The following is a 24622-nucleotide window of genomic DNA, read 5'->3' on the forward strand; positions in this document are numbered from 1 at the left end:
CCTCCCTTCCACCACCAATCCCCCATCTGCACAAGCAATTGTTGAGAATTTTGGAGTTTCAAGAAACAGGTCTTTCTCTGGGGAGATACGTCTCAGGAAACCCTTGAGTAAACGACCTCACGAATTTGCAACAACCTGTACCCTGAGCCATGATCTGGAATACTAGTGTTCAAGCTAATCAGAACATACATGTGAATCTGTAGGATGGACTGAAAATTTGACTTTAAACAAAAACTCTGGGCTTGTCTACACTGTTCCATCATGTGGCCCATGTGGTGTAAATTCCAAAGCGCACCAAAATGTTGCAATCCAACTGCCCCATGTGCATCTTATTGGCGTGAGCTAAAAGATACTTATTTTTTGTTAACTCAGCCCTGTCAAACCAGAGTGAAAGGCAAGCACAATGAAATAATTTGCAATATATGCCTGTAATTTTGTACCTGTCAGTATAACAATCAAGTAAATACACTATTTCATCCTCTGTTTGGGAAGTGCAGCAGAGCTAAGAAATGAACAATAATTTAAATACACTATTTAAAACCTAGTTGAACCAATCTTCTGTTTAATAGTGTATCAAGTGACCAGTCATTGTCAAGTAACTACAATACTATAAGAAAGAGCATTCAGGGACAAATCATCACAGGTAAAATATTTTATGTCACTTAACAGCCAAGTAGAGTTTCATATTCTCATTCTATAGATTGAATTGAAGAAATCTAACTGATGTGACTAGATTTCTAGGCATGTTCTGGCGAGTACTGCATCTACCACTGACGTATAGTATGACATGTGAACATGCACAATTTTTTTTAAACCATGCCTACAGAGTAGGATCTAAATAGGACATAAACACATGCAAGACATCCTCTCTTCAATAAAACCATTTACCTATTTCCAGTGTAATATTTTTGAACTCAACACCTATTAAAGTTGACAGATTAAGACAGCTCAAAACAAAGAGAAGCAGCTCAGTAGATTGTAATGAGTGCAACAGGTTATGCTTAATGAAAGCGTTTGGTTGTATTTACTTGTCTCTTTACTCCTTACAGACATTAATTTTATGCATGCCATTTTAAAGACATGAAGTAGTTAAACCAAGAAAGGGGACAAATACAGCAAACCATACACATTTTCCTCTAGCAACACAGTACCATAAAATTTCCCTGCTGCACATAATGGATGCATTTCCATCTCTCTTCCTTGGTCAAACATTGCCACAAGTGTTCTTTTTACAATTCTACAATATTTCAGGATAACAACGGCATTTCATTTTGTATGGACAGTTAAACATGCTCAAGGTTAAGTTTGCAAATAAACGGAGACCGGAAGGAGCCCAGGTAAAGATATCCATTGTGTTCATGTGCCTCACTAATGTAAGTTACCACCATTCCATTGGGATCATGAAAGCTTCTTTTGTAGGATCCAGTTTCGCCAAGTTCTATGACAAGGCTATACTTGGGCACAAACTTCATCACAGTTTCTTGACTTAGCAACTAAAGAAAGAAAAACAGCAAGAGTAAGTTGTCACATACAGTTATTTAACCATGAATTACATAAACTAATCATATATTTAAAAGCAATCGAGGATCATGCCAAACCTTGGCAATAATTAGTGAACAAAATAAGTCTTCAGATTTCAGCTGAAAGTTAACTGCATAGATTTAACATTTTAAGAGCACTGAAAAGTCGACTTTAAAAGCATGACTGATAGAAAATTCACTCATATGTGGAGCTCTGGGATTTACTCAGCATGACACTGATGCACAAGGCAGGAGTGTTCTCACACAGTTTCACGATGTGGTTGATGCCAGTGGCCAAAAATCAAACAGATTTTGTATAGCTCTCAACAGTGCTGCTTATTTGTGACTTGGTCCCCAAGCCTGTCTTCCTCTGTTAATATTCTTTTACCACACCCAGAAAGTAAAAAAAGAAAGTTGTAATGCAGCATGGCAACAGAGAGCTTAACTGAGCTGGCATTTCCATCTTAAATGCCTATTGTTAGTCAAGATTGATTTTTTTTTGAGAGAGAGAAATTTTGGGCTAAAACTTTTTTTTTTTAAATCTGTTAAAATGTCTGGGGATAAAGAATTCAAAAAGTCACATTGACAAAATGTTTTGTTCTTCCTTTTAATTGGGTTTTAATAAAAGGCAATCAAATGCCAACACCTTATGTTGATGCACCAGTGAGGCTGAGAATTTGATAATACGAAAGAAAATACATGTACAGGTAAGAGAGACCGCTGATTGGAAAGACTGCCTTTCCATTTTATAATAGCGTACTCACTATTGGTAATAGCAAGCCTTAAGTTTGCTAACTATAAAATATGCAGATGATGCCTCCAACTAGTATCATGTGGCTTAACTGCAGCTTTAATCAGAGTACCATGATATCTTCCCATGAAAAAGAGCTAAAACAAAGTATTTTCTTCACTTTCAATAAAGTAGTAAACTGGTTTTCCCCTTATCTTAAATACATTTACCTTAAATATTATTCTTTTAATCCATGGTTTTTCAGATATGAAATCCACCATAGAAAATCCAGGATTGGGTCGAACAGCTGACATGGCTACCCAATATCCCCCAGAGCTGCTTAACCGGATATTATCTGGAAAGCCGGGCATGTTTTCTACAAATATATCTGCTCCACCTTTCATTAATCCAGAGACATAGTATCTGTAAAATCACAACAGGATAATCAGGACATCCTCTTAACCTAAACAAAGTTCATACAATAAACTTAAGTTCAATGCATTTTCTACTAAACACAGCTTTTTCTTACTGCTAGCAGAGTGAAGTACAGTATGAACATTCTTCTGTCTGATATGCGTCTAGCAAGGACTACAGCTTGTGCCACCATGCACAAGGATCCAGCTGATGAAAGGAAGAGATTGTAAGCCAGATGTCTCCAGTGAAGGAAAAAACTGGGTAGAACAGGAGTTTTTCGCCTTGTTACTGAAAACTGCAGAGAGGAAGATTTAGTCTCTCTGAAAGATGTTAGCTAACCTGTATGGTGTAGACTGAGATCAAAGTAAAGCCATAAAAGTATTATGAGTCTGGTTTGGGAAGCCAAATATGCAATGATTTAGCTGAAATACCAAGATTTCAGATTCTCACTATAGCACACCTGCAATATCACTGACATTGTAAGAGTTAGTGGGACATATTCTGATGGCTAACATAAAACCAGAGTAACTCCATTGCCTTCTATGGAGTTATTGCTGATCTCTGGTATAGAAACAGAATTTTCCCCACATAATTTATATAAATTGTGGGATTGAGCAATTCAACTCAGTTTACCCATAAAAAACAATATAAAGATATGGTGCTACAGTCTGTCACATCTACCCTATGAACTATGGTAGAGGAAAAGATGTGGTGAGAGCACCAAGTAGAGTGAAGAATTAATTGACTCATGTTTTACAGTCCCCCTTAACTTATATGAGCCTTGCCTCCCCAACTGGGGTCAACTAAATTATAATTTCTAAAGAAATAAAGATAGATCAGAAATAATGCCTATTTGAATTTCAGCTGCTTGTGTAAGTAAAGCAGAGATGCTCAGTGGCTAACTGGAAGTCAGGTTAAATATTCTGAAGCCTGAAAAACCTCTACCAAGCACACTTTTTGAACCCTGCAATCCCTTTTTCCACCAGCCTCACAATAGTTTTGACTTTAGCTCACACTTTATTGTGACCAGAAGGCAAGAATATTAATCTTTTCTTCTTAATGCTGAAAAAAAAAATCACCCAAAACAAGAGACCAGTCCCTGCTGACTGGAGGGCAAAGACACACAATGATATTGTTGTGTGTCCATTTTGCAGAGTGGCAGAGATGTTCTGCTGAATCACACTGTTAACAGATATTCAGACTCTGCAGAGAGCTACTGAAATCCTACCAGTCCCTACCCTATCCACACTAGGGAGATTTTAAAGGTCCCCACCCTTACTGTTTATCCCACCAGTATTAACAGCCTTAATGGAAATGGACCACCAGCTACAGGCACTGTTTTAAGCACCACACTGATTAGATTTGCTCTGAGCCGGCCAAATTAATTGATATGGTGCGTAAACAGTGTCAGCAGCTGTTGACCCATTTCCACTGACTTCCCTCCAGAACCCCAGTGGACTTGGACCAGAGAAAGCTGCACCAGGGTTAAAAATTGCAGGAAATTTTTCAAAAATGTCTCTAATGTAGGCAGGGCTATTGTACCACACGAAGCTTGTTAACTCCAGCTGGATTAAAAGCTAAGTGGGAGTGGCTGCCTAAAGAGAAGCAAGGACCAAGAACAGAAGAGGCTCTGGATGGAAACCCTAATGACAGCCAGACACAGGGAGAAGGGCTACGGCTAACATTTGCGTTGAGTTATTATGCTTTGAGTTACAAATACAGCTAAACTGGGGTGAATATGGATACTAATGCAGTGTTTGTGCACTTTGAGGTCAGGGTAGGGATTCGGTCTACTCCCTTAATGACTGAGAGGCACCCTTATGCCACAGCGATGGGAATCAAATACCCAGATAGATCCATGCACAAGACTAAAATCTGCCTTGATTACACCCTGTGGATCCCTACTTGAAATCAATAGGATTGCATGAGTTGTAAATCAGGGAAGTATTTGGCCCAAGATTTTCTTTTATGCCATGTAGTCACATTGCTTAATGCACTACTGAAAAGGGCTCAGATAGTGATGAGGATGGTATAAAAACCTATATAAAATAGAACAGAAATCAATTTAAATATAAAGTAATTTGATAAAGTAATGTATCCCCAAAGTAATCTCACTCACCTCCTTATTCTAGCTAAGGTCGTTTCTGCTACCAACACAAAATCTTCAGCAGGAGAGAGCTGGACTCCATTCGGAAACCTCAGTCCCACCATTAAGACTTTCACTTCTTTTGTTACAGTGTCATATTCAAGCAGGCTAAAGACAGAACATTACATGTGTACTTAAAGTGAAGTGGGATAAGACAGTTTGCTCAACTGCATTTTGCTTTGCCAGGCATTTCCCTTCCTCTTATTCCTTCAGGTTTTATATGCAAAGAATATGAGAAGCAGAGCATGTAGGGCATATATATGTTTATTTATTTATGACCTGGAGAGTGGGGCAGAAATACACCAGCTTTTTAAGGTTGCTAGACAATTTTCCATGAGAGAATTTGGGTAAAAAATGTTAATTCCTTTAATTTTAAAAGGCACATTCCACTAGAGAAGATTTACACAAATAGGCTTTCTGAAAGAGGAGGAAATCTCTTACATCTGTTTCATTTCTGCACATGCCAGCTTCTTCCACACATTCTCCCCTTGCCTTTTTCAGAGCAGTGTTATTTACATGGTCTATAAAGACTCAAAGGGTTTTTAAAGAGTTGTCCTGGCTATTCTGATTGGTTTGATCTGCTGTAGGGTAAATGGAATGCTGTACATAGATACTTGCCTTCCATCATCTGTGCCTTCCATAACCAAGAATGAATAATCCCTCCTATGCCATTTACTGCTGGAATCTGTGAAGAAGATTTTCCTCCCATCCCGAGTCAATGTGAGGTCATTCACAAAGGACATTTTGTGACCATCAACTGGTTCACTGGTTGATAATAGCATTTTCACGTCACCTGATTACAAAAAAATAAATAGATCTGCCCATCTTTTATGCTGCCATTCCAATACTCTAAATCCTAACACATTCGGGTAGGTGTTAAATTGGCCCAATATCTTTTCTATCCTTAGAAGAGCAGCTGTCAATGTTATACATCATTTTGAGTGTGTAAAATTTTAAGGTATCAGCATCTGACACTTTATCAATCCACGTCCACGGCGTGCATAGAAATGGTAATGATGAAAAGTGTTAATGATTGTGTTTGCCTTTTTAAAAATTAGCTTATGCATGAGATTTTGTTTCGCTCTAAATATATTTAAAACGAAGCCATTTTTACATTAAAGGGATCAGATACCACTGACCAAGTTTCACAAAGGAGTAGGTTTTCAAATCCATTGAACCCCTAATCTACTCAATACATTTACTTGTAAATTTCCAAAATGAATAGGATAAATTTGGCTGTGATCAACATTTCTGGTGGAGTGTAACAAAGGGAATATAAATCTTACCTTGACTAAAAAGCTGAAAACACAACCTTAACTTTGATATCACTGCTGATGCACCTAAAATATGCTCTTATTTTGCAAGAAATCTACATACACCTCTACCCCGATGTAATGCTGTCCTCGGGGAGCCAAAAAATCTTACTGCGTTATAGGTGAAACCGCCTTATATCGAACTTGCTTTGACCCACTGGAGCACGCAGCCCCGCCCCGCTGGAGGGCTGCTTTACCGTGTTCTATCCAAATTCGTGTTCTATTGGGTTGCGCTATATCAGGATAGAGGTGTATTTCATATATGTCAATCAACTTACAAAAAGTCTCAACTGAAGGAAGACTGAAATCTGTTTCTTCCAGAAATTCCCTCCCCCTCTCCACCAAAAATGTAGAGATGTGTTACTGCAGATCACATATTGGGTTTTGGAAGCTTTTGCTGTATAACATTCACAGCTCTTACTTTAAAAAAAGGTTTCAGGTTTTGGATAGGGTACATAAGGGAGTTTATTTTAGTACTTGTGCTATTTAGAGACCAGACAGTTTATTCAGAGTGGAATAACTGTACTTAGGCTGAGGCACCCTGTGCAGAATTTCAGCCCAGAACAAAAACTTAGTAACAGTTTTGTATCCCCAAGGGGAGGAGGAGGAGGTTTTTTGTTTTTGTTTTGTGGTGTTTTTTTTGCGGGGTGCAATATTGACTGAAATACAGCATAAAACTAGTATCACTGCAAAACTTTTACACAAGAGAAGCTTCATATTGTAGAGAGCCATACACTGTAAAAGCGTTTAAAATGTATTTTCATTTAAAGTATAAACTCAGGCCCTGATCCTGCAATTGGAGCCATGCAAGCAGACCACTGTACCATCCTGCAGTTGGCTCTATAGGGGAGCAGGACTGTTTAATACTTAGGGCACTAGCCTGGGACTTGGGAGACCTAGGTTCAAGACCCTGCTCTGCCACAGACTCCCACTGTGACCTTGGGCAAGTTACTTAACCTCTCTGCTTCAGGCCCCCATCTGTAAAATGTGAATAATAGCACTTCCCTATCTCATGTTGGGGGTAAGGGAGATGCAAGGATAAATGCATTAAGGATTGTGAAATGCTCAGGTAATGGGGAGGTACAGAAGTACCTCAGCTAAATATGCTTTTGTTTAGATAAATCAAGCACCTAGATCTATGGATAAAAAGCACTGGGTAGAAGTTAAGTGCTTTCCAAAAGGTAAGCGTCGGTAGCCCTCTTTATGGTGACGGAAACACAGAGGCACGCAGTGCAAAGTGATTGGGCCAAAGCCACAAAAGTCAAGCAGAGCCAGGAACAGAACCCAAGCTGCCTAACTCATAACTCAGTGCCCAAAGCCAGGGAGGGGAAAAAAACATACCTGTGACAGGATCAATTTCATATATTCCGTAATAGGCATCTGCCACAAACAGGGTATTATTTGGCCCAGCTCTGATGCCAAGGGGTCTCCCGCAGGTGAGCTCATCTTCCCTGGTTCCTTGTGAGATAATTTTACAGCTGTTTTATAGGCACAACAGTTTGTATATAAAGGTATTGAAGCCGACAAGAAAGCCCAAAAATAACAAGACTATATTGCCAGTCCCCCCACCAGCACACTTATAAATATATCATGCTTTCATTTTTCCAACAGGAAATGAATTTTAATGATCAATGAATCAGAGCTGCTCGGTTAGCATTAACACTGCCCTCTACTGACTGGCCTAGCAAAAAACATACCTACCCTAGTTAGGGGTGGTTGAATATTTTCCAAATTTTTTCTTTTGACAGAAGTTTGAAATTTTGATTAAACAAATATTGACCAGAAAGTGGCTGTCCTCATCAAAAAAGTTTGACTTTTTTTTGGTCAGAAAACCCCAAACCAAAAGTATTCTGGTTTTCTGATAAAAAGTCAAAAATTTCTGCTGAAAACAACAAAATACTATTCCTACCTACATGCCTCCAGCTTTCACCCTGACCACACCACACGATCCATCGTCTACAGCCAAGCTCTGCGATACAACCGCATTTGCTCCAACCCCGCAGACAGAGACAAACACCTACAAGATCTCTATCAAGCATTCTTACAACTACAATACCCACCTGCGGAAGTGAAGAAACAGATTGATAGAGCCAGAAGAGTTCCCAGAAGTCACCTACTACAGGACAGGCCTAACAAAGAAAATAACAGAACGCCACCAGCCGTCACCTTCAGCCCCCAACTAAAACCCCTCCAACGCATTATTAAGGATCTACAACCTATCCTGAAGGATGACAACACTCTCACAAATCTTGGGAGACAGGCCAGTCCTTGCCTACAGACAGCCCCCCAACCTGAAGCAAATACTCACCAACAACCACTTACCACACAACAGAACCACTAACCCAGGAACCTATCCTTGCAACAAAGCCCGCTGCCAACTGTGCCCACATATCTATTCAGGGGACACCATCACAGGGCCTAATAACATCAGCCACACTATCAGAGGCTCGTTCACCTGCACATCCACCAATGTGATATATGCCATCATGTGCCAGCAATGCCCCTCTGCCATGTACATTGGCCAAACTGGACAGTCTCTATGTAAAAGAATAAATGGACACAAATCAGATGTCAAGAATTATAACATTCATAAACCAGTCGGAGAACACTTCAACCTCTCTGGTCACGCAATCACAGACATGAAGGTCGCTATCTTACAACAAAAAAACTTCAAATCCAGACTCCAGCGAGAAACTGCTAAATTGGAATTCATTTGCAAATTGGATACTATTAATTTAGGCTTAAATAGAGACTGGGAGTGGCTAAGTCATTATGCAAGGTAGCCTATTTCCCCTTGTTTTTTTCTACCCACCCCCCCGACGTTCTGGTTAAACTTGGATTTATGCTGGAAATGGCCCACCTTGATTATCATGCACATTGTAGGGAGAGTGGTCACTTTGGATAAGCTATTACCAGCAGGAGAGTGAGTTTGTGTGTGTGGTTTTTGGAGGGGGGTGGGGAGGTGAGAAAACCTGGATTTGTGCTGGAAATGGCCCACCTTGATTATCATACACATTTTAAAGAGAGTGGTCACTTTGGATGGGCTATTACCAGCAGGAGAGTGAGTTTGTGGGGTGGGGGCGCGGAGGGTGAGAAAACCTGGATTTGTGCTGGAAATGGCCCAACTTGATGATCACTTTAGATAAGCTATTACCAGCAGGACAGTGGGGTGGGAGGAGGTATTGTTTCATGGTCTCTTTGTATATAATGTCTTCTGCAGTTTCCACAGTATGCATCCGATTAAGTGAGCTGTAGCTCACGAAAGCTCATGCTCAAATAAATTGGTTAGTCTCTAAGGTGCCACTAGTCCTCCTTTTCTTTTTGCGAATACAGACTAACAGGGCTGTTACTCTGAAACAAAATACAAAAGACTTTCCCCCCAACCAGCCCTAACCTCAATACTTCTGACAGCTACCAGAAATTCTCCCTTAGAACAGGCAGTAAAGATCTGTGTTTTCAAAGCAGATATTTAGCACTACTGCCTTTAATGTATATACATGGCTTAGCCATTGACCATAGTGATTTCATAGGCATATACAGTTGAAATCACTGCATTTGCCATTGTAAATTCTACTACCTCGACTACTATACGAGCCGACAAACAACACACACAAGTGTGGTACTAGCACCATGTTAGTAATAACCGGTATTTACTCAGTCACCTTCAAACAACACTCTGTTTGCTAAAACTCCACAGATACGGCAACTAGACAGCAGAGCAACAGTAGTAGTCCAGGGTCTACGCAGAGATTCCATTAGGATTACCAGTGGGTATTGAGTTTTGGGAGAGTTTAAATGCACTTCAAAACATCCCCCAAACTTCCTCGCATAGGCTGGAAAACAGCTGCCTGACTATTCTTTGGGGTGTGTTTGGGGTGTGTTTTTAGCCCTCAGTTTTATTAAAAAGGAAATTACGTATTGGGCCAGATCCTTAGGTGGTATAAGCTGACAGCTCTATTGATGTATATCGACATAGCTCCATTGACAGCAATGGAGTGGTGCCATTTACACCAGCTGAGAATCTGGCCTGATGCATGACGAAGTGATGTAGAAAGGCTAAAACAAAGAAAAGCAAGGGTATGCAGCAAAAGGGCTGTATTGTCATCCTTCACCACATTGCGCCCAGGTATTGCGGAGAATTCCCACCTGTCTTTTGTAGGGGTATATCGACACTGCAGTCAGGATAGCACATATAGACATCAAGCAAATCCGTCTTTGATGGAGCTAGCTCACTAAAAGTAACAATGTAACCACAGCAGAACAGGCCAGCTGCCCAAATACAATCCCGCCTGGGATTCCAGCCTGTACCCCTGCTATTTTTTAGCAAGCTAGCTCAATCAAAGCTAGTCTGAAAATACATATGCATGCTGCTTTAAGATTGGGCGTTTAACTTAGACTCTCAGAGCCCTGCTTACAAATTAAGCCCTTTAAAGTAGGCACTACAGTACCTTTAGGTAACATGCAACTAACCCAATTACAAAAACTTAATATATAGCAATTTTAATTTATGCAAATCTTTCCACATTCCTCCTTCAAACAATGTGTCTTATCCACCCAGAAGGGAAAATAAAAGATGAAAGCTTGTTTAACTGATGGAGACAAGATATCTTAGCTATACCTAAATATTTTAATGTCTCCAAATCTCAAACTCTTCAGAGATTACAAAAATAAAATTAAAAAAATCACATCTATAAAACTCTGAAATAGTTAACATTATAAAGCTCCTTTAATCCTGCAGACTATCTAAATTCTTCACAAACTGTATGCAGCATTACTGAGATGCAAACACATTTGGGGAGGATGACAGCAAGCAGGTGGATAACCAGCAAAGCACAGCCTTCATAACAGAGTAGAGAAGAAATTTTGGCCAAGGGAGCCAGGGCAAGTTGTTATTTGTTTTTACACAGTCTTTATAAAAGAATTAACCCATGTAATCTTTAATGGTAAAAAACGCTGAGCAGGACCTGTGTCTTTCACATAGCTTCTGAAATAGCCACAAATTAAGCTGTATGGAACTCCCACTTGTCTGCCTTGAATGATAGAAGAACTTAACCTTTTGCCTATAGGTCCAAGACATTTTCTCTCTTCTCAAGTTTCTACAAGTTGAGAGCTAGATCATGCCATTTTGGTATATTCCAGAGTAAGGGGAGGAGCTCCAATGCCCCAAGAGAGCACAGTGAGGCATCTCCCCCAGAAAATCACAGGTATACAGGTGATCATGGTCACTAATACCTTCAAGAGGCCTGGCCCACTCTCCCAAATGGGGCAGAGGGTTTAAGAGCATGGTCCAACCTCCTCGCTGCCTCTTTTGCTGAAATACACCCCAGAGAGATGGAACAGTGCAATCCTTCCGTTTCCCCAAACCACAAAGAATGCAGTACTGCCTGGGCTATATACAGGCTGCATGAAGTTGAGCAGATGAGCAGGGAAGAGGGATAATACACGCTCCTGGTACTCCCCCAGCCCACACCCCTACGTAAGAGCCACATACAATCTTGTCTTGTATTAAAGAAGGGCAAATCTAATTTGTCATCATCATCAAGGCTCTCTCACCAGGTATTATAGAAGCATTTGAATGCTCTTAAATAAGTCTTACTGTAACTATGCAAGCAGCACCATGTGGACATGAAATCTGACAGCCAAACCCATCAATGCATGTGAAAACAGGAAAGCACAGCCCCAAGCTTGCCTAGGAAAGCTGTGCTCTCTTTGGCTGTCTCTACAGGCAAACACCAGAAGCGAAATATACTACTGATGCCGGGCTACAGCAATACTTTACTAGTGCTTCCACTATGCTGCAGCTGCATTACTGCTGTAAGCAAGTATCCACAGGTGCAAGGGATGTTAGCCAAGACTTTCAGACCTAGAAACCTAAAGTCAGGCTTCTGAACTGACTCACTAACAAAGGTCATAAATATATGAAGCTTCCACTGACTTCGTGAAAGATCATGAGAGAGGCATACTGTCATGCACACATTGTTAATATTCTCATGAACATTAGTTTAACATGTTGGAGTACATGACATTCAATGAGAACTCATCAGCTTTGCATAGGTGCAATGTAGCATACGTAATCAAGGAAATATTGAGAATACATGTCAACTAAGCATGGACATGTTACTGTCGTCTAAAATCCAGCTACTGCACACACGCATTATGCTGTGAAATATATGAAGATGTGCACCTGCAAAAGAGAGCAAGATTGAACACTAACTTATTAATCATTACAAAATTATCCCATAGTCTTTCAACTGAATGATAAAAGTGTGTAATGGTCATTATTTACTTACTGCATGGACCCTGGCCAAGTCTGGCTAACGTTTTTATTTCCCCATCTTCAATTTTTAGAATCTTTCCATCAGCTGTGCCAGTAAACAGCACATCTGTATAAACAAATGGTATGATTAGCTTGGCTACAAAACTGCTGTAATATACAAAATCTTTTTATAATAATGTAGCACAAATGTCAGCATTGAGCCCACATTCCTCCCACACAAAACGTATTCACTTCAAACACATTTAGTTAAAGATAAATTCTTCCCCATTTATTCTTGTACTTCAACTGAAGTGAGCGGAGAGTGTCCAGGCAACTAAATCACTCAACTAGCTAAATTGGATTCATTCAGATAAAAAGGAGGAGTTGAGTCTCAGAGTAGGTCGCTGGTTTGAATCTGACCATGGACATTAGTGATGGTTCTGTGGCCTCATGTCAGTGAACAGATTTCCACATCACCAAAAAAAGATTCAGACACCACCGTATAAGTCACCTTTGTTACTAGTTTATGCCAGCAACTGAATTATCCTCTCATGCTAGAAATGGTTTCTTCAGGCCTGAAATACACAAGCCGGGATGTTTATACTGATACTGCTTAGGCTGTACCTGATCTGTGAAAAGATTACTTCAGCTCAAGGAATAAATCCAGCACTTCATCATCCAAAACCAAAAATGTTGCTCAGTCAACATTTTGATGCTAAGTCACATGACAGCAATGGGACAAATTTGTTCTTAATATGCCATGATGAGCTCAAGCCCCTCTCTGAACTTTGCCACGGTTCTTTTACCAAAAAAAAAAAAAGGGTACATAAATGATGGGTTAGAAGAATTGCTAAACTGTTGGGCTTTTAAACCTCCAATTTAGCTGCTTGGAAGTGCAATGGTTTACTCCAGAACTGTCAGAGGAAAAACTATTTTGATCTTCAAGAAAGGAACAGCATCTACTTCCTCGAAAAGTTCTAAACTTCCAGCCAGGTCAGAGGTTACGGCCATCTGAAGGCCAGTAATTTGCCTGCAACCACCACCTAGAGAATAGAATCTGAAAGGCTGACTAATTGGGAAGCAGCAGACAGCATCCATATTTTGACTAAACACTTCAACACATGTTTGTGGAGCCAGGCAGTAATAGCAGAAATTAGAGAATGAAAGACTTTGGTAATGATTTACTGAGCACTTTCCCCATAAGGTTAAAGATAACTAGGGCTTTAATAGATCTTTCTAGTTAAGTAGGAAACATGGCAGCAAGAAATGAGGTAAACATACTGTACTAATCAATTCCCACCTTTAAAGGAAACTGCAGAGAGACTGTCTCAGAGAGAAAACTGAAGCTCCAGCTCTTTGTTTACTGTTAGCATTGAAACACCCAAAAACCTGATTCTATGGCTAGGCCTGAATCTCACCACTTTCAGGGCACACTGCAAAATCCACCTGTCACAAAGGCACTTTCCTAAGAAATGGGCACAGAGCCCGTAACTCCATTTGAGTCTGGCCCTTCTGATAAGAAGCTGCTCAGTAGGACACAGTGTGGAGCTAGTAGGGGCTTTCCATGTAATGGGACAAATTTATTTAAAACCACCTCCAACGCATGTATACAGCAGTAATAAAATTTAATGTTTAGGGATCTGATTTACCATTAAATACAATTTATTGACAGTACATTTTATCTTACTGAAATAAAGCTTAATACTCTGAGAAACTCAATTACATAATCATACAGGTGGATAGTTAAAAAAATCTCTATAACCACTGCGACCTAGTTAAAAAGTTACCCAAGTGAATATCGGAACAATAGTTTCTACAGTTAGGACCTTGATGTCATTAAAGGCCATGTTCCAGAAGGGTAAGGATTTCTTGTGATATCTAAATTACTTACTCCTGGGAAAGGAGGTTACATGGAGATATGTAGTTCTGAGCTGGTGGTTGCTGACCCAAAACAATGCTAAATTGTAGACACATGGAAGCCTGCACAATTTGGTATCCAAGAGATATGTGGCTGAATCAAACTCTTAGCAAAGAAACAACAGTGAAAAGCCACCCTAAATCTCTAAAGTTTTCCGGTGCTTACCACCAATACTGGCAATAGATTCTGGTCCAACAAGTTGGTTTTCAAATATCCTCTCTGCTTGTCGCAACTTAATATTTGGCTCTAATGCACCAGTCAGGAGGGGGGGTTCTTTGAAGCTGTAAAATCAAAATGCAGGTCTCATGATTTTATCACAGAACAGGTACAAAGTCAAATACACTTGAGCAAAAAGTTGAGCAATTTTTCCAGCTTGCCAACTACACTACAAACATGACCGCCGTTTTTGAAACAGTATTTTTCATTTTCCTGGACATCAGCAGACTTTTCTGATGCAATATATCAGCTCTAGCTTGCATCAGGTCTTAGGAAATAAGAGAGTTTTACAACACTAGCGTCTTGATGTTCATTTAAATACAAAAAGAAAAGGAGGACTTGTGGCACCTTAGAGACTAACCAATTTATTTGAGCATAAGCTTTCGTGAGCTACAGCTCACTGTAGCTCACGAAAGCTTATGCTCAAATAAATTGGTTAGTCTCTAAGGTGCCACAAGTCCACCTTTTCTTTTTGCGGATACAGACTAACACGGCTGCTACTCTGAAACCTGTCGTTTAAATACAAGTCAATTTCAAAGATGTGGTTCAGTAATCTTAAATAGTTGAAATAAAATTCAATTCAATGTTGCTACTTAACTAGTTGATGTTATTATGGCCCCAATCCTTCAACTGGATCCATGCAGATGGACACTTGAGTCCACACACATCTGATTGTAGGTTTGATGCCAGGAGGAGACACAAATCATCCTAGAGAATTATATTCTATACTCCTGAAAGAGCCTTACTAATTGTGACAAACACCTCACTTCAACCCTGATTCTGTGCTTATTTACACATATGACTAGTCTCCCCACTGAACGTACATGCATAGTTATGTAACAGCTGCAATCTTGGCCAACATCAGGGTCTTAACCAGGATCTCCACAGCTAAAAGTCTCTGAACTAAAGAGCTATACTTTCTGACTGGGACCATAACAGACTCTCAGCATCTGTGGATTGGGAATAGAGGGGGCCACACACTGACCAGTAGGTTACATTTACTTACATGAATAAGCTTTGAAGGATTGGAGCCTGTAAACCTGACTGATGTGCCTAGTAGCAACTGGGAAGGTAGAGAATTCCAATTTCTGTTACAAATAATCTAGATACATTTAAGTACAGCATTAGCAGAGCAGTGATAATTAGTTTGGCTTTGAGGGTGCTTTTTTAAAAATCTAGTAAACAAATTAGTAATATTCTTAGGCTCATATTCTGCAATCTGATCCACAGGGGGTCTGTGTTCAATGTGGTTCCCCATTGACTTCAGTAAAACTTCATGCAGGCATAAGGGTTCTCTGCAGCAGATACGATTGCTGGACTACAGTCTTGGACTGTAGCACTTTGGGACAGACACTGTGGCCTTTGTATGTATTTGTATAGTGCTTATAACAATGGGACCCCCAACCCTACTTCTGCACACTACTGCTTGATATTAAACAAAAACCATAAAAACTCTGTGAAATTGAGTCCCACCCCGGGCTCACACCTTGGGCTGTCACCCTCAGGCTCGGGGTGGGGGGAGAACGGCTGCAGCTGTGAGCCCCGCATGGCTGTCAGTGCCCCCACTTCAGCTGGTGCAAGCACTCCTGGTGAGGACACACACCATCAACAGAAGGAGGATAGTGTGGACACCAATAGCTGATTGAATTACTGTGGTGGCTGTAGGTCAACCTAAATGTAGTCTACCTAATTTTGAAGTGTAAATAAGCCCTCAGTAACTTCATGAAAGTTGACTAAATCTTATCCACCAACATAGAACCAGTATTAAAAGTTACCTTGCAATAAAATTCAGTTAAAACACAGCTCACCTTAGAGGTTGAGGATCTATTGGACATTCCAGAAGAACTATTGCTCCAAGCAAGGGAATAATTAGGCACACAGCCAAAATCATGAAGGTCATACGGAACACCTTGCTGCTGTAAGTACTGCCACACACAAACAAACAAGTTAGGATTAGAGCATAAACACAACCTTAAGATTTTAAGAATTCTCATCACAAAATTGTTTTTGAAAAGCCCACTTTTCTGCTTTCATCCCCACTACACACACACACCCCTCTTCATGCTCAACCACCTGCTAAATCACGTAGTCCGCATAAAATCAGGTCTGTCATCTGTTTGAATACAGTATTATATGTATACAATGCATGGATACTCTAGTTATGATACATCAGAAATACATATGGATAGACTACTACCTACCTTCTAAATTAACTTTGAGTCCAGTCTGGAAACTTCAATTCCAGTAGCTAATATTGCTGCCAAGAATAAGTTACCTCAACTAACTGGAACAAAAGAGCTATTGAAGTACTTTAAAGAAACACTTCCTTAATTTAGTGAGACTTATCTTGAAACTCATAATATAAGGTTGTGATGTTCCCATCTAGTGTTACCTGGACTGGTTATCTGCTAGATCACTCCAATCTTTGACTCTGGGAACCAGCTTTACCCCGCTCTGCTGTGAGAACCCCCTACTCCTGGGCTGTTCACGCACAGCCTCTGGCATGTACGCTGCTCCCAGCTACTTGAACCGAATGACACTAGCCACTATCTCTGGTCCCAGACACAACCCTAAGAACTTCCGTCTTGCAGTGTCCAGTTACACCCGCTGGACGCTGCAAGCTTATATTAGTTCATCAATTTAACAAAGAAATTGATATGTACCAGGCTGGTTATCCCAAGGGGAGTCTCTGCCACACTTCAAACCAAACGCACTACTTCATGGAGAATAGATTTATTAACTATGAAAGATAGATTTTAAGTGATTATAAGTCAAAGCATAACAAGTTAGATTTGGTCAGATAAAATAAAAGCAAAATGCAGTCTAAGCTGATCTGAACACTTTCAATGCCCTTACAAACTTAGATGCTTCTCACCACAGGCTGGCTGGTTGCTCTTCAGCCAGGCTCTCCCCTTAGATCAGTGCTTCAGTCACTTGGTGAGGTGTCTGTAGATGTAGGTGGGAGAGAGAGCATGGCAAATGTCTCTCCCTTTTATCATGTCCTTTCTTCCCTCTTGACTTTGCCCACCCCCCCTTTCAGAGTCAGGTGAACATTGCCTCATTGCAGTTCCAAACTGACCAAAGGAAGGGGGCATGACTCACTCGAGAGTCTAACAGATTCTTTTGCTGCTGCCTAGGCCAGCGTCTTTTGTTTCTGTGAGGCTGGGCTAGGCTAGTCCCATATCTGCCCTGATGAGGTGTTTATTTTAAGCTATGAGGATACATTTTCAACCTCATAACTACATAAATGAAATTATAACCTATAACATTACTGTAACAATAACATTACTATAACAACCAAGCTCAGTGCATCACGAGCCTTCCGAAGACACCCAATATGACAAACTTTGCATTGGATACCACACAACCATTTTATAAAGATGAACATGGGAGTGTAGGATGTTTCCCCAAGGTACAGAACGTCAAAAGAGTGAATATGAATAAACCCTTCAGTTCACCCATTCAGGACACAATATCCTTCAAAACATGAAACAAGACACTGAACTCTAAAGTAACAAGCCTAAAACTGAGAATGTGTGAACAGCAAGCTAATCATGACGCTCAGAAAACAAAACAGAAATACAAACAATACCTTCCCAAACCCGATGGCAGAATTTTGCCCTGGGAGTACAACAGACTTCCGGAAGATATAGTAAGGCAGCCCATCTGCTGACAGTAGCCTGTGTTCTCCATATTTACCATGAGAACCATGTTCCTCACTCTTGAAAAATATCATGATCGTGACAGTCTGTTGCTCTCTGAAGTTGGCCAGAACTCTTCCTTGGAGTTCAAAGGTGTAAAAGCCAAGAATTATCCCCAAGTGTCTACAGAGAAAATTCAAGACTGAATACAGTTCCTCTGACATGACCCTGACAGGTCCCTCAAGTACTGAAATGGATTAGATTTTACACATTTACATGGCCCATGTTAAGGAAAAGTTAGTATATGTGACTCCACTTTGGTTTGGGGCCCACCATTGTCTAAAAGCAAGCACATCATGCACCAGGAGGAGTGTTCCTTAGATACTGCATTCCTGTGAAAACACTCCCCCTTGTTTCCAGCCTGTCTCGACTCCCGGTTTCTGTTCTTTGTCTGTTCCTAACTCCCTGCCTCCTGGCCTTGTGATGTGGGCCTCCCATCCTGGTAAGAAAGGTTACTGATGCATTGCTTTAGGACCATGTTGTGTAGCTGAAGTAATAATTTAGCACGGGGAATGTACCTAGCATGGACAGGGGGTAGATAAGGAAAGGGTCTGTCTATTGGCTAAGGTTTCCGATGCACGAGGGCAACATGCTTTGCTAAAAGGTAGATAATCTTTGTATAACCTGCATTTGGGGTCCCCTTCTGACTAGCAGGGGGCACCACGCTCGAGCGTAATAAACTTAATATCTTTGGAAACTCTGCAGTTGTAGACTTTGTTCGTGTGCCTCAACCTAGACTCGAACTGCGCGTGACCTATCAGGTATAATTCGCAACACCCAGGTAGAAAGGAAAATATATACTGTTTTTCTGTGCAGGCACACCAGGGCTGCACAACCTTCCTCGATGCAAACACGGTCATCTTTTGGGAATGGTTCTTGCATAAATTTTTTTTTACTGTAACAAGCCCAAAGACACAGAGTAAGCTTCCAGAGAAGAAAAATGCATGGATTTTTGGGGCGTTTGTGGCTTGAATTGAAAAGGCAGCCACTGAGACTTTCAGCTGCTCTCTAAAACAGCCATTGGCATATACCCGATCTCCTTGCAGTATCAATTAAACCAACAGCAATAGTACCTTGTGATGGCATACATTAATCCTTGGAACCTTTCCAAGGTATTGTCCTTGATCAGCCAACATCCAAATAGGGGAGAAATGTGTGTCGCCGCCCTGTGTACAAATATCGCTGTGACCACTAGGCAGTTAGCACATACACAAGGTGCTGACACCAGCCCTAGAGTTAATCTTTGGGATTGTTAGTGCTGTTCCCTATCTGAAAAATCTAAGTAGAATTGGATTTGTTCCTATTTGTGTGTAAGTATCCACAAATTTGAGCATGTAGCTAGTCATGTTCCTTTTGCAGAGGCATGATTGTTGGCAACCCAGTTCTGACTGCAACTGACAGGATCTATTGTTGTAGAGCCTGGCCACTCTAGGCAGGCACTGCTTGGTAGCTGCTCAGTCAGAATGGGCACAGCACACAGCAGGCCTTTCCAGGAGGCGTTGCACATACTAAGCTGTCCTGAGGCGACAGCTAGGCAACAGACTACTTGTGGTAGCGCTGAGCCAGACTGAGGCCAGGATATTTGGCACAAGGCTGCCCCAAAGCAGCAGACAGGGATCAGGCCAAAAATGCCATTGTCACTGCTTTGTTTGTTGCCATGAAGATCAACCCTTTAGTGCTCTTCCACAGTTCAGATGCTTTCCAAGGGGACCACCTATGGGTGTTCCCCTCCCGCCAGTTATCTTTTGCATTTTAAAACCATTCATCTGGAGCTGTGTGTTATTGGTAGCAATTGCTCCACTTCTCCCTCCTGTGCACCTGCACCAGCCCTCTCACACTTCTGGGTAACTCAGGGAGTTACAGTAGCATTCCCCATATCAGGCTCCTCCATCTTCCTCAGCTGCATTACAGCAGCAAGCCCCATTTCCAATCACCACCACCTAAACTGAGCCATTCTGGGAGCTGCCTTAAACCAATTCCTTCATCTCCTCTAGGCCAAGCATCTGCTGTCCCTACAACAATCACCGTGTTTAGAACTTGCACCTCAAAAGCTTCAACACCAGCTTCCCGGGCACTCCTGGCCTCTGCACCAGCAGCCTTGGAATTGAAAGGTGGAAGCAGAGAATGAGAGGCAGGTAGAGGTCCTGATTAAAGTTGGCCTCAACTCTACATCTCTATACATTAGTTAACCAATAACCGAAACCTCTCAAAAGATATAGGCTCAATATCGTCAGAACTGTCAGAAATCACTCTGAGCTAAGAGCTTCAACCAAAACCTCTTTATAACAGCTGAAAACTACTTAAAAAACAAGTGTGCATCAGAGAGAAAACTGAAACTTAGCTGCTGAAGCCCACTTAAACTTCAGTAAAATCTTGCTTTCCAAGGTAAAGGTTACATTTCTGACCCCAACTAAACAACTGACAAAAGAAAGAAAGAGTACGAAAAAGATTTGAAACCTCACATTCCTATGATTCAGGAGCTGCTAAAAATCCCTTTAATAAAAAAAAGACAGAATACAGACAACTCTCTATATTCCAAACTGTGGGCAATAAGGTGAATGACTGGAGTTAAAATTTACTAATTTTGATAAGCAAGATGTGAATCCTTAGATAAGATTAGACCTCAAGAACCCAACATATCTGGAATCCAGCTCTAGAATCCTAAAGGACAGACAAGGTCTCCAGCAAGCAGCACAGTAATGGCCCCTCTTTCTGACTGAAGAGGCGGAGAGATACTTCTGGAAGCAGGACAAAAAAGATCAGGCAGAAACTAATGGGTTCAAGAGTCAGCTGTGTCCTGACCTCCAGTGCAGCCTAGCTGGATAGGTGCTGAATGGGCCTGGAAATGATTTTGCTAAAGGCAGTGCAGCTTCATTCCTTTTTCCAACAAAACTCTCAGTTGTCTACTAATTTAAAAAAACCTGCTTGTTTTGGGAGGTGAACTAATTTACACTTGCCATCTAAGATAACAGGAAAATACAAAACACACCATAAATGAATCACACCCCTCTTGTAATTGGTGGGCAGAGTACATATCCACAAACATCCCAAGCTATTCAAGCTAGATCAACAACTTAGATATTGGGAAAAAATACATGTAACTCTCTACAGTTGCTTTTTTGTTAGACACTGTTGGTTGAAATAAATCATTGTGTCTCTTTTTCTTTATATTAAGATCACTTGAGTTCAAGAGCACTCTGTAAATGTATCCTATCACATTACTGAAAACAGTACATTTTCTTTTAAAATAAGGAAGGAAAGCCCTGGCAGATGGTTCCTTTGTACCAAGCCAGGAAGAGGGGGCTGCTGAAGCTGGCTTATCATCTTGGAGCAGGAAGTATCGAGACAGGTTACCAAAGCAACCATCCCTAATATTTCTTCCATTTCAGAACAGTGTCAAGACAGAAGGAGGGAGACTGGTGCAACAAGCGGTCCCAGCCACTGGACTAGTGCAGGACACATCAAGGCAGGAAAAAGAAGTTGTCAAAGTAACTGAGCCTGGCTGGCACCTCCTAATACCTGGAAAAACTGTTGAAACAACCAGTCCTTGTAGCCACATCCTCTTAGGCCAGGAAGTGTTGAAGCAGCAAGAGGCAGATTGCTGAGGCAGCAAATCTTGTTGAACCTCTCTGACAGAAGATATGTCAAGGGAGTTAAGATGTGCCATATGTACCTTATAGGTGTACACCCTCAGCCTGAAGGATGAGAGCTCCTAATTAGAGAGGCATGGCAACCAGGTATACTATAGGGCAATACACAAACAAAGCCACCAATGGTAGCTACTTTCTTCTGATGAACCTGGATGACAAAGGAAAGAGGAAAAATAATTTGCAAGACATCAGGATCAAAAGAAACAGAAAACCAATATAATCCAAGGCTGTGCAAATCACCAACTGCCAAATCCAAGACAAAAAACAATTAAAAGGGTAGAAAATAAAAATGGCCACAATCATATCAATCAGTTATAACTATTACCTTTAGAAATGTGTAGTTTATTCCCTGGTTATGCAGATTTACATGAAGCTTACTGAATAAAAAAATGACAGTTTAAAATGGAATCTTTTAATCTAGCTGTGTTGAAAAAACATTTTAAAGCTATTGCATTATATGGCCTAAAATTAAGTATGAACTGTAAATTTACACTGCTGCAAAACAGTCAATAGGACAACACAAGTACAACCAAAAGCAGAACTTGGCCCACTGAACGCATCCGATGAAGAGAGCTGTAGCTCACGAAAGCTTATGCGCAAATAAATTGGTTAGTCTCTAAGGTGCCACAAGGACTCCTTTTCTTTTTGCGGATACAGACTAACACGGCTGCTACTCTGAAAGAAATGCAGGAGTAACTCTGGCCTGGTTAATGTGTATTTGTGTTGTTTTAAAAATAGGTTTTGACATAAAAGTCTCAAAAGCACAAAATAGTATCGCTCAATTAAAAACCTCTTCTGCCAGAGAAATCTGTTAGAAGTATACAATGTGGAAAAAGCCCACCACCTTTAGACTCTGATTATCCGCACCAAATATAGAGTGAAAGTCTGACATTCCCCGGTCCCTAAAGGAAGTACGATGTTGACCAAGAAAAACACCAACAAGAGACGTTGCAAAATGGGGAATGGTTACAACATAAATACTATTTACTCCAGAAGAGATCTAGGGATGAGGGGAATGAAGTGCCATGAGAGGCCTATGAAACAAGAGATCTGAAATACTCCGCCAGGCCATTGCCACCTACACCCCCAAGCGATCTCTCTTCCATGTCTAGACACCCCTTTTCATGTAAAGACCCCAGACACCCAAGCATTAGCACCCCACAGTGTACCCCAAGCCACCACAAGGTACAAAGCCAGGCTCTGGCCATTAGCACCTCCTCCCTCCCCCTACTGCCCCCCCTCCCAGAGGGAGTGCCCCAACCCCCATTTCCAGTGCACTAAAACTAAACCATGCCCCACTCCCCCCCCCTTCCCTCAGCAAGGTCAGCTCTTCCTCCCTCCCCCTCCTATTCCCCCCCTTCCCTCAGCAAGATCAGCTCTTCCTCCCTCCCCCTCCTATTCCCCCCCTTCCCTCAGCAAGATCAGCTCTTCCTCCCTCCCCCTCCTACTCCCCCCAGCTCTTCCTCCCTCCTACTCACCTCCCGCCCCTCAGGCGGGGTCAGCTCTTCCTCCCCCATTTCTCCCCCCACCCAGCAGCAAGGTCAGCCCTTCCTCCCCAGCGAGGTCAGCTTTTCCTCCCTCTCCTCTCTATCCACCCCCACCCAGGGGTGCTGGGAGCGGCCCACACCTGCCATCCTTGGCCGCCTGAGCCGGGGTGTCCTCCGTGATGACCTGGGGCCGCAGAGCGCGGCGCTGCCGCAGGCCCTCAGCCTCATTCATGCTGGCCAGCGCCTCAGCCCACCCCGGGCCCACACAGGCGCGCCCCGCCCCCGCTCAGCCCCGCCCCATAGCGTCCCGCCCCCGCTCAGCCCCGCCCCACAGCGCCGCGCGCGCCCGAGACCCGCTCAGCCCCGCCCCACGGCGCCGCGCGCCCCGCTCAGCCCCGCCCCACAGCGCCCCGCACGCGCGCGAGCCCCGCTCAGCCCCGCCCCACAGCGCCGCGCACGCGCCCGAGCCCCGCTCAGCCCCGCCCCACAGCGCCGCGCACGCGCCCGAGCCCCGCTCAGCCCCGCCCCACGGCGCCGCGCACGCGCCCGAGCCCCGCTCAGCCCCGCCCCACAGCGCCGCGCACGCGCCCGAGCCCCGCTCAGCCCCGCCCCACGGCGCCGCGCGCGAACCCGAGCCCCGCTCAGCCCCGCCCCACAGCGCCGCGCACGCGCCCGAGCCCCGCTCAGCCCCACCTCACAGCGCCGCGCACGCGCCCGAGCCCCGCTCAGCCCCGCCCCACAGCGTCCCGCCCCCCGCTCAGCCCCGCCCCACAGCGCCGCGCACGCGCCCGAGCCCCGCTCAGCCCCACCTCACAGCGCCGCGCGCGATCGAGCCCCGCTCAGCCCCGCCCCACAGCGCCGCGCGCGACCGAGCCCCGCTCAGCCCCGCCCCACAGCGCCGCGCACGCGCCCGAGCCCCGCCCCACAGCGCCGCGCACGCGCCCGAGCCCCGCTCAGCCCCGCCCCACAGCGCCGCGCGCGAACCCGAGCCCCGCTCAGCCCCACCTCACAGCGCCGCGCGCGACCGAGCCCCGCTCAGCCCCGCCCCACGGCGCCGCGCGCGACCGAGCCCCGCTCAGCCCCGCCCCACAGCGCCGCGCACGCGCCCGAGCCCCGCTCAGCCCCGCCCCACAGCGCCGCGCACGCGCCCGAGCCCCGCTCAGCCCCGCCCCCTCACTCAACCCTGACACCTAAGCAGCCGTAGGCCCCGCCCCCTTGCCCAGCTCCTCCCCGCAAACTATCACAGGCCCCGCCCCTCCGCTGTGCGTTCT

General features: G+C 43.2%; 1 protein-coding gene across 3 annotated transcripts; it reads right to left on the minus strand.

Moving 5' to 3' along the window:
• Window positions 1-533: 533 nt before the first annotated feature.
• On the minus strand, window positions 534-23637 carry APMAP (adipocyte plasma membrane associated protein). Of its 3 annotated transcripts, none has more exons than XM_073339932.2 (10): window positions 23492-23572; window positions 21888-22012; window positions 16322-16438; window positions 14463-14578; window positions 12414-12506; window positions 7465-7581; window positions 5429-5603; window positions 4784-4918; window positions 2481-2673; window positions 534-1493 (listed from the first exon to the last, which is right to left on the minus strand). In XM_073339932.2, exons 3-10 carry the CDS (start codon window positions 16411-16413, stop codon window positions 1284-1286), a joined length of 1131 nt encoding a protein of 376 aa, XP_073196033.1. In that variant the 5' UTR covers window positions 16414-16438; window positions 21888-22012; window positions 23492-23572; the 3' UTR covers window positions 534-1283. The 3 variants fall into 3 exon arrangements, with proteins under 3 accessions (XP_073196033.1, XP_073196032.1, XP_073196031.1); XM_073339931.2 differs by lacking the exon at window positions 21888-22012 and adding an exon at window positions 17389-17459 and having other exon boundaries at window positions 23492-23567; XM_073339930.2 differs by lacking the exon at window positions 21888-22012 and having other exon boundaries at window positions 23492-23637.
• Between the last annotated feature and the right edge of the window lie 985 nt (window positions 23638-24622).

This window comes from Lepidochelys kempii, chromosome 3 (assembly GCF_965140285.1).
Source record: "Lepidochelys kempii isolate rLepKem1 chromosome 3, rLepKem1.hap1, whole genome shotgun sequence".
NCBI lineage: Eukaryota > Metazoa > Chordata > Testudines > Cheloniidae > Lepidochelys > Lepidochelys kempii.